A 9,591-nucleotide genomic window follows, 5' to 3' on the forward strand; every position below is an offset into this window, starting at 1 on the left:
GTCATGGCGAGCGTCTAGCACCTCAGCGGAAAGCATCTCTGTGATCGCGGCCTTGAGTTCGGACATAAGCAGGTAGCTGAGAATGCGCCTCTGCGGAACCGAAAGCTCTACGTGGACTCCACGCACAGGGGCCGCAGCTTCTTTCTTGAGCCGAAGAGCGAACTCGGGTGAAACAGTGTACATCGTCCTGAAGCGCTTGAGGACACTGGCTCCTATGCTCGAGGCCGCCATCCTCTTGCTCTCGTCGCATGCAGTATTGTAGAGCTTCAGCTGCGTATCCACGATGGTTTCCACGTCTGTTTTGCGCGGCATGCATGCGCGGGCGAGCGTGTAGAACAGGGTAAGGTGCCTGAAACTGCGGGAAATCGCGAGCTCTACGAGACGCCTGTTCGAAATCTCGCCTAGTTTTTTGGTTGGCAGCATCCCGGGGTAGACGTCGATCGAATAAGCAAGGTTCGGAGGGCGTATAGAATTGGAGCATTGGCGAAGCTGCTGAAGGAGCCCGACATCCTGGGACGCGGCGGTAATCCACGACAACGCTCGGAAGAGGAGGTCGGGCTCGGTCATAGTGGCGAGGTGTTGGTCGATAGTGCTCGCAGGGATCTCGAACAGACTCTCTGCGGTATGTGGGGAGACTTGTATAGTGTACGTGCCGCGTTCAAAGTACCAGGACGGTTGGAGGATCCCCTTCATCTCCTCCTCAAGTTCCTCGAGCACAACGGGAGACGCGTTGATCATGTCGCCGGTGGAGCTGGCAAGTGTGTGAGTCCGGATACTCTCCAAATCCCTAGATCTCCACCCCTGCCGCACCCCGTCCTTATCTTCCGCATCGTCTACGTAGAAGCGATAAGACACCTTGCCGAAGAGCCGTCGTCTGGCGAGTCTCCATAACACAAGAAAGGCCCACGCCGTCGGAGAGCGATACGGACAACGCTTGAACATCGTTGGTAGGACTGTGAGGATCGCGATGAGGAGTATAAACATAATGACTGTAATGGTGATGACGATGGCAACGACGAGGTCGAGTGTCCAGAGGAAGATGGTCAGGCCGCATACAAATAGCACGATGGCCAACTCGAGCAGGGCGGGTATCGACGCAATGAGGGCAGGCGCGTGCCAGTCCTCCCAGGCCTCCACACGGATCTGCCGGACGAGAATGTTGTCTCTCGGCGCGCCCGTCGCACTGTTCCACTTCAGGTATTCCCGAATCCATTGCTTCGCCAGGATGCCGAGCACGGCGGATGTAAGGCTGAGGATGAGGCTGAGGAACCAGAGGCTGTTGATCCACCGTGCTACAGCGCTGGGCTGGAAGGAATTCAAGCCGGCATTCGAGGGCGAGGCGGTGGAGTTGATGTACGGCGGAACGACAGTGAGGCTCGACAGCTGGGTGGATATATGAGACAGGAGCTCGACAGACGTCTGCGTATTGTCTCGCTGAAGCAACGCGTATGCTGGCACAACGAACGCGGTGACCACGGCAGAAAAGAGGCCGTCCTGAAGACAAAGATTAGAATAAATGAACTCATATGACCCTGTTATCCTTACCAGGACCAATAATGTATCGACATCTTCCGCGTAATCCTCCATTACCCCGTCGTCGTACGTCTTCACGTAATCCTCGATATAGGGCCACCCCTCGGCGGGCGCCTGCTCTGCTTTGACTCGTACAGTCTGGTAAACGTCAGCGTCGATTCACCATTGAGCACCGTCCCAGGACTTACCTTCCTAATCATGCCTCCCAGCCAATATACACGTCTCAATTCTCTGATATATGGTAATGTGACGGCCGTGCACGGTGCCGGTCGTAATTCAATGATTGGTGGTGGATACAGAGGTACAGCTGCCTCTACTGTCCAGTCACCCCACGACAAGGTAAAGATCAGAGTGCAACAGCGACCACAGCCAGCTGGCACTCACTACTCAGATGCATGGAAGGATTGCAGCACAGCATTCTTCATGACCTTCTGTTTGAACGCATGTTGCGGCTTAACGTCGGCTGAACTGCGGACTTGACAAATTGGGCTTCTCTGCATAGGTCATCTCCGTTCAGAGCGGGGCACGCAACTGCGTCCAGGTGGACTGACCTTTCAAAAAAGGTAACGAGGTCATGCTGGAGCCTTTGGTTCACCGTAGATCTTGCTGTGACCTGTATTAGCTGCGGTTCCAAGTTAGAAGCGAAATCAAAACCTGCATGAAAAGATGTTATATCGCAAACCCATAGCCGACTTTCACGCACGATGCTGATCAGCACTCAAAGGGGGGCGTATCGTATATAGTGCGCGAACGATCGTACAGCCCTGGTAAGAGAAAAGAAGAAAGTGTAGAATTTGAAAGCCGAAGACAGACCAGGCCCTAATTGGGCCCGACAAACTGGTATAAGATGCGTCGAACAAGGGACGACAAGTGTTCCGGATCGTTTTGGTAAGTGCTCTACGCATCAGACTCAGCATGGCATCGTTCACATTCGGGCAGAAATGAACTGACCATAACCATGCCCATGCCGACGGCGGTGAGCAGCGCGTCGCCGTAACGCCCCGTCTTCGGCACTGCGCCCTTGCCGCGGAGGATGATCCACGCGCTCTCGAGCGCCTTGGGCAGGACATACATCGCGAGCTCGCCGCGGCGGTGTGTGTCCTCGATGATCAACGCGAGGCCGACGAGCATGCCGCCGAACCAGTGCGAGAGCTTGCCCAAGAGAAGGTCAAGCGCCGACTGTGGTAGCCGCGCAAGTAGCCGCGCAAGCAATGTGTTCTTGTTGGCGCTCTTGGCGTTCATGAGGGCAGTGTACAAGTTGTTCTTCGCACAGAAAAACGCTGGAAATCTGTCAGCAGGGATCCGCACCGCCACACAAGGACGGCTCACATTGCATTGTCACCACACACAGCCCAAAGAACGTCGAGCTTCGGATTGTGCCGACGCCAGCCCGCGTGAGCATGCGCATCGGCTCGCGCCAGACAACCTTGCGCTTGAAGAGCAGCGTTGGGATGAAGTGTAGTGCGCCGTAGATCGGCAGGCTCCACTTGAACACGAACATGAATCGCTCCGCAGGGATCGGCTTGCACGAGTCGAACCACGGGTGCACAGCCGCGCAGGGTCCGAAGAAAGGCCCGTATGACGGCGGCGATGCCAATGCATTCGCGCGCCGCGCGGAGAGCAGTGTGCGATTCTGTGGGGTAACGTCCTGGAAGAGGGTTAGATGGTGGTTGAGCGCATGTGATGCTAGCGTACCGTCCGACTGAGGATACTGTCAATATCGGCGATACTGAACATGTGGTCTCGCACAAGGTCTCGATTCATCCGGATACCCTCGGCTGGTGCCTTAGCAGCACGGAGCAGCCTATTCCAAATGAGCGTCACGACAACTTGGGGACTTTGTCTGCCTTACCAGTTGTTGTAGGATGGTGGAAGCGTTTCCGGCCGCATCGTCAGTGCATATACTATCTGGCCGCAGCTGAGACGTCGTGAGTGTCGTAGTAAGATAGTGACGAGCCAGAGTCGTTACCATAGCACAAAGACAATGAGGTCACCATGTGGTATCCGAATCCCGTGCTGCTCGGAGAATGCGTTGTATGATCCCTGTAACCCTCTAACTCGAGCGTATCCGTGAGCACCAGCGTGCATAGAGGTATCCGTCAAGAGAACCTACCTAACAAACATCTGTTGGGCTATACCCGTCCTGCGGTCCTTCTTCTCACACAGTATGGCAAGACCACCTGCAACCGCACCGGCGATGACAGAGTACCACCGTCGTGTCTTCTTCCGCACCCAGACCTGGTGCGCCTGTGCGCTCATGGACAAACGCGCGCGGCGGGACCGGCTCCGCGCCCGCTCTTGAGCCTCGACCTCTATGACGCCCTCATCCTCGTCGTCGAACGGGTTCACGGACGCATCTAGAGACGCAGAGTGCTCCGAGCGGAAGCTGGGCCGCGGGCGATGGTGGCGTGGAATCGCGCGTGGCGGCTTCGGATCGGGAAGAAGGATGGGCAGGGAGTTGAGGACAAACTTGTAGATCGAGACGAACGCGCCTGTATGCGCCCAAGTCAATCGTACTGAGGGCACGTGTACTCTCGGCGCACGCACCCAACATAGCGGCAAACCGCCATGATTCCGGACCAAAGAAAGCTTGACGTATGAGTGCGAAGCGGTATGATCTGCAGGGCGTTGGAAGGTCAGTGGGAGTGACAAGTGTTCGGAACAAACTCACTTCGGGACCTTCTTGATCCTTGCGAGCAGCAAGATGAAGTTCACGCCCGAGCGAATGGCGAAGGCAAGTGTTCCGGCTCCTGTGGATAGTACGACGGACGTAAGACAGAGTCAGGAGAAAGCGGCAAGGCGACGTACGTATGCCCCCACGCCCTGCGTGCTCCAAACACTCCCAAAGGTCCGCCAGTTCCACCGGCTTCTCGCCTTTGTCTCGCCACACGATCTTTCGGGCCTCCCTAAGTCTCTCCTCGTAGTTTGCGAGCGCGACAAGATTCTCAAATGATTGCATGGCGCGCTTTGGCACGAACTCGATGCCGGTGTAGGATGCCATCCGCGAAAAGGCGGGAGGGGGAGAAGAGTCCGGGGTGTCAAGTTCAGACATGACCGCTGTTGTTTGAGGAGATATATGTATGAGTTCAGCCCGAATTTGTCGACATGGAGATCCGGTGGGGGACTGGTGGGGATGAGCTTACCCCAGCGCCGGTCACTCGGCTATTGGGGCAGAGCGGACGGGCATTTCAGGCACGCGAGACGGGATTGATGCGCCTGATTTCACTCCGAAACAAAGCGCCGAAGGTTCCAACTCGGCAGTGACAGTTACTGTCACCAGAGCGGGTACTGCTCGTCTCGTTCCAATACCGTACATCGGACCACACACACAGTCATGCAAGTGTTTTTCGGCGATTTGCTTGTTTTTTATATGCCAGTTTCGCCGGCGAGATGTCTTGGTACTGCCTGTGGCCATGAACCTGCTTGAAAGCGGCGGCTTGGAGATTTGAAGGTGGGTTAAACCCACCAGAATAAGTGTCAGTAATTCCTAAATCAATGGAGTGTACGCTCTCTTTACTCCAGCTATCGCATGCTCAGCCTAAAGAGGCTCGTAGAAAGATTCAGCCTCAATGTTGTGGAAGCGGCATGTGTTACTACTCGTGCTGAAATTCCTGGTCAATTCAATGGTGGATATTTTGGGTCACTTTTTCTGATTTTAAGTGCTATCGATATTGTAGGGAATGTGCACCAGAATATCCTAGGTCGCAAGGCTTGGCGGATGCCAATTGTACTTCTACGTTTTCAGCGACAAGCGACGTCCGGGGCATTTCCCGAGCAGTACCAGCCATCACAGCTCCAGTCTACGGCAATACTGGAGTCACCTGTCTCCTCTACTTGACTCTTCGGGCCCAGCACTCTCACAATCGCTCTTATCTCCCACTCCCTGGGAATAATGGCCTCAGCTTCTGCAAACGGACATGCAATTCTGCCTTGAGGCTTCGCTATCTTAAGTGGCTGCCATCTTCGGGCGAAGCGCGGAGGGCCGCTGATAGAGTTGCACTAGATTGACCTGTCATGCGCCCTGATATCTCAGTACGTATCACGCATTGACACCACCCTGACAGGCTTCAAAAAGTCGGACCAGCTGCCCTGGAGGCGTTCTCGCTCCTTTCTGCCTCCCGTACTCAATCCCGAACTTGAAACTCGTCGAGCAAAATGTCTGAAGAGAGAAAGTCTGTCGAAACCAAGGACGAGACTGTCCTCGCTGGCCTTGGCTATAAGCAAGAATTTAAGCGCGCGTTCACTCCATGGGAGTCCTTTGGCATTGCTTTTAGCATCATTGGACTCCTGCCATCCATGGCGTACGTCTGACCTTAAGCTGCCTTCCCTTACTATCGAGAATGCTAACGAAGCCGCATCTTGTAGGTCAACTTTGTCGTTCTCCCTGTCAAACGGCGGCCCGGTCTCGATGGTTTGGGGCGTACGTCCACTCTCACCTGTCCACTATACACTAAGCTGACGTACGACTTTAGTGGGCAGTGGTCGCATTCTTTGTCATGTTCATCGCCCTCGCGCTGAGTGAGCTCGCCTCAGCCGCACCGACGTCCGGAGGGCTCTACTTCTGGACGTACAAGTACAGCTCCCCGCGCTGGCGGCACCTGACTTCATGGATTGTCGGCTGTAAATCTGTTCATCTTCTTCGCTAGATTTGCGCAACACCCTGACATAACAGCAGATTGCAACACGATGGGCAGCATCGGCGGCGTCGCGTCCATTATTTGGGGTTGTGCCGTGCAGCTCATGGCGGCTGTTAGCATTGGGTCGGGCATGACGTTCGTCCCAACGACAGCCCAGCTCTTGTATGTTCGATACATCTCTTCAATTTATTTGACTAGACTGACAGCTTCCTCCATAGTGCTGTATTTGTGGCCCTGCTTGTTCTAAACGGTATCATTGCCTCCACCGCAACACGCGTCCTTGCGCGGCTCCAGGGTATCTACGCCACCATAAACCTCGTGTAAGTTACTGCGGACCGTGTCTGAACCATTTACTGAAGCGCACCGACAGGCTCTGCCTCGCAATCATCATCGCCATACCGGCGGCGACTCCGAAAGAGTTCAAAAACACTGCGAGCTACGCCTTGGGCGGGTTCGCTAATCGTGAGCATATCATGTGTGGACTCTACGTTTTGTCGTACTGAATGCGGTACGTGACGCAGTGAGCAGCTGGCCCAATGGCTGGGCCTTCATCCTCGGATTTCTTGCCCCGCTCTGGACAATCGGTAAATCTCATAGACTCAGAGATGGTGGACGCCGCGGCTAACGACGCGTTACAGGTGGATTCGACGGACCTATCCACATCAGCGAAGAAGTGTCGAACGCACGTACCGCTGTACCTTGGGCAATTGTCACGTCCATTGGTATCGCAGGCATTCTCGGCTGGGGTAAGCGGATTCAATTTTATGTCCGCATGTATGCGTGCTAAATACAGACGCCGGCAGTTATCAACGTCGTACTTGCGTTCTACATGGGCACTGACACCGCAGGCATCCTCTCCAGCCCTATCGGACAGCCTATGGCTGCGGTTGGTATCTTCATCGGATTTCACAAGGACAAGAGGCTGACACATATGTGCCGCAGATATTCTTTAACAGTTTTGGCACCAGGCCCACGCTTGTTGTCTGGTCCGTCGTCGTTATCACACAGTAAGCCGCCCTTCCTCTTCTTGGCGCCGTAGTTCTAACTAGGGCCCTAGGTTTATGATGGGCACGAGCGCCGTACGCCGCCTCTTCCCTGCCCTCTCTCCGCGCTGACCTACCCGAACCCCAGACCGTGTCGACGTCACGCCAGATGTTCGCGTTCGCGCGGGACGGCGCCCTGCCCTTCTCACGCCTGCTCTACCGCATCAACGCGCGCACGCGCACGCCCGTGGCGTGCGTCTGGGCGGCGGTGCTCGGCGCGTTCGCGTTCGGCCTTCTTGCGTTCGCGGGCCCGACCGCCATCAGCGCAATCTTCGACCTGCCCGTCATCGGCCAGTACCTCGCCTTTAGCATCCCCATCGTCGCACGTTTCACAGGTGGGCGTCCTTGGCGCAGCGGGCCGTTCAATCTCGGCTCCTGGGTGCGTTTACCGCCATTTCCTCGCTTCCCGGACGTGGAGCACGTGCTGATACACGCGCCGTAGGGTCTTCCCGTCGGCATCATCGCCGTGCTCTGGCAAGCGTTCAATATTGTCGTCGTATCTTTCCCCTCATCGACGGACCCGACACCGAACACGATGAACTACACTGCAGCTGTCTCGGGTGGGTGGATAATCTTCTGCCTGGGGTACTTCTTCTGTCCCCGCTACGGTGGCAAGTATTGGTTCAAGGGCCCGCGCGCGAACATCGAGATCGAAGATGCATCGCAGAGTGAGAGCGGCAGCGTCGATGAAAAGGAGCGCGGAGCGTAAGTGAAAAGAGGAAACAGACATAAGAGCAATTTCTCTAAGTGTATGAGGGTATCTAGTCACCCGTAGCGTTATCATTAACAAAGTATCGATAGTATGTGCGTTGAGACTTTCCACGTCTCAGAATAATCTTCTTGATGGAAAGCTTGACTGCGAGTTGGCTCAGTAAGAAATGTGGGCAAGGATAAGAGCGACTTGTTTCTGCGGTACAGAACGTAAACCGCCAAACTTATTGCGATTTGACGCCGAAATTAACGGTGCACAAGAGCCACAGAGCTTGTGCCACTCTGCAGGAAAACAGCGTTAGGCTACATTCCATTTGGCATGTGTCTGGCATGAGTACATCCAGAAGCAATTATATGAACCCTAAAGATACAGTTAGAAAAGCGAGTTCCGTATGCGCGCTAAAGGAAATAGTCCGCAGGCGGCCTTTTTGCAGGTATTGACCTTACATCCTGCGCGATCATCAGCCTCGGCTCAGAAACACCAGAAAAAGCAGATGTACTTACCGACGGTGCATGCTGGAACACCTTGTATTCTTGTCCGAGGCGGTCGTCCAGCTCAAGAACGGCAGCGACGTTGCCGCAACGGTAGCAATAATTTGGCGCACTCCATACGGTGACGATCGTGTTATCGAACATAAGCTTGAAACCCTCCATCGCGAGCTGATGCGCCCGCGCGATGAGGTCGATGTTGTTATGGTGCGCAAACACCTTAGTGATATCTGCACCGAAGAGGAAGCCCGCGCCGCGCGGGGAGAGGCCCCAGCCGGTGATGTCTGAAGGTCGTGTGAGCGCTTTCAAGGGGGCAGTAGGAAAGGGCGTACCATCTGGGTCTGACCAGAGTAGGTCGCACATGGGTCCGTCGTGCGGGACTTCTTGTTTTCGATCAATGGCACGAATCTATAGTAACGTTATTAAGCAAGCCCATGGCCCCCACGAAACGTTACAATGCACCTGGTCGATGCCCTGCAAATTCGGACTGAGGCCGCCGTGCACGCAGAACACTCGCCCATCAACCACTGCGCCAAGCGCCAGGTAATCAAACACCTCACAGCACCACCGCCAGACGTTACTACTACCGTATTTGCGCTGGCATTCGTCGTAGAAGCCGTATACTTGGGTGATCTGTCGCGACTCGTGATTCCCGCGGATGAGTGTCATGCGTTCCGGGTAGCGGACTTTGAGGGCAAGGAGCAGGAGAAACGTTTCCACAGAGTAGAATCCGCGGTCCACGAAATCGCCTACCGGAGCGTCGGAAGAGGCCAAGAGGAGACAGACCGCGGCACGTACCCATGAAGAGATAGTTTGTTTCTGGACATGACCCGCCGACCTTGAATAGCTCCATCATGTCCCAGAACTGCCCATGAATATCTCCACATATCTTCAAAGGCATTTAGATGGATGAAAGAGGGTGATTAAAATGCCAAGCGCACCGTTACTGGCGAGTCTACCACTTGTACGTTGGCTTCCTCAATCAATATCTCTCTCGCTTTGATGCATAATCGCTTCACTTCTTCTTCAGATATTGGCTCACAACGTATGAGCTGTTCAATTTGTCTGTGCAGCACGGTAAATCCGCAGGTAGCACTGGAGAGAAGGGTGCGTACCTACCTGTCCAAATCGCTAGGCATCGATTGGGATGAGAATTTGGGGGATGTTTGATGTTTAAG

At 54.9% G+C, this 9,591-nt stretch overlaps 4 protein-coding genes across 4 annotated transcripts in view; 1 reads left to right on the forward strand and 3 right to left on the reverse strand.

Annotated features, from left to right (window-relative positions):
• PHACADRAFT_250999 (uncharacterized protein) overlaps positions 1-1,779 on the reverse strand; it is a 2,573-nt gene extending 794 nt beyond the window's left edge. Inside the window, exons 1-3 of the mRNA XM_007392593.1 lie at positions 1,722-1,779; positions 1,546-1,671; positions 880-1,494 (exon numbers count right to left, since the gene is read on the reverse strand). Coding sequence (XP_007392655.1) covers positions 880-1,494; positions 1,546-1,671; positions 1,722-1,733 — 753 coding nt within the window. The 5' untranslated portion in view covers positions 1,734-1,779. The remainder of the gene's footprint in view (positions 1-879; positions 1,495-1,545; positions 1,672-1,721) is intronic.
• A 478-nt stretch (positions 1,780-2,257) lies between these two features.
• On the reverse strand, positions 2,258-4,624 carry PHACADRAFT_251003 (uncharacterized protein). Its single transcript, XM_007392594.1, has 10 exons — positions 4,342-4,624; positions 4,205-4,283; positions 4,081-4,151; positions 3,647-4,025; positions 3,503-3,586; positions 3,386-3,451; positions 3,229-3,337; positions 2,863-3,181; positions 2,485-2,813; positions 2,258-2,430 (listed from the first exon to the last, which is right to left on the reverse strand). Exons 1-10 carry the CDS (start codon positions 4,583-4,585, stop codon positions 2,353-2,355), a joined length of 1,758 nt encoding a protein of 585 aa, XP_007392656.1. The 5' UTR covers positions 4,586-4,624; the 3' UTR covers positions 2,258-2,352.
• A 929-nt stretch (positions 4,625-5,553) lies between these two features.
• PHACADRAFT_138539 (uncharacterized protein) lies at positions 5,554-8,064 on the forward strand. The gene is made up of 13 exons (XM_007392595.1): positions 5,554-5,834; positions 5,899-5,953; positions 6,006-6,153; positions 6,209-6,332; positions 6,389-6,490; positions 6,541-6,632; positions 6,692-6,754; positions 6,809-6,916; positions 6,974-7,056; positions 7,113-7,177; positions 7,228-7,249; positions 7,302-7,592; positions 7,656-8,064. The coding sequence occupies exons 1-13, from the start codon at positions 5,689-5,691 to the stop codon at positions 7,920-7,922; spliced, it is 1,566 nt and encodes a 521-aa protein (XP_007392657.1). The 5' UTR covers positions 5,554-5,688; the 3' UTR covers positions 7,923-8,064.
• A 184-nt stretch (positions 8,065-8,248) lies between these two features.
• On the reverse strand, positions 8,249-9,591 carry PHACADRAFT_251005 (uncharacterized protein). The gene is made up of 7 exons (XM_007392596.1): positions 9,533-9,591; positions 9,355-9,478; positions 9,212-9,302; positions 8,876-9,162; positions 8,746-8,821; positions 8,429-8,697; positions 8,249-8,374 (listed from the first exon to the last, which is right to left on the reverse strand). The coding sequence occupies exons 1-7, from the start codon at positions 9,550-9,552 to the stop codon at positions 8,324-8,326; spliced, it is 918 nt and encodes a 305-aa protein (XP_007392658.1). The 5' UTR covers positions 9,553-9,591; the 3' UTR covers positions 8,249-8,323.

Source organism: Phanerochaete carnosa (assembly GCF_000300595.1).
Source record: "Phanerochaete carnosa HHB-10118-sp unplaced genomic scaffold PHACAscaffold_2, whole genome shotgun sequence".
NCBI lineage: Eukaryota > Fungi > Basidiomycota > Agaricomycetes > Polyporales > Phanerochaetaceae > Phanerochaete > Phanerochaete carnosa.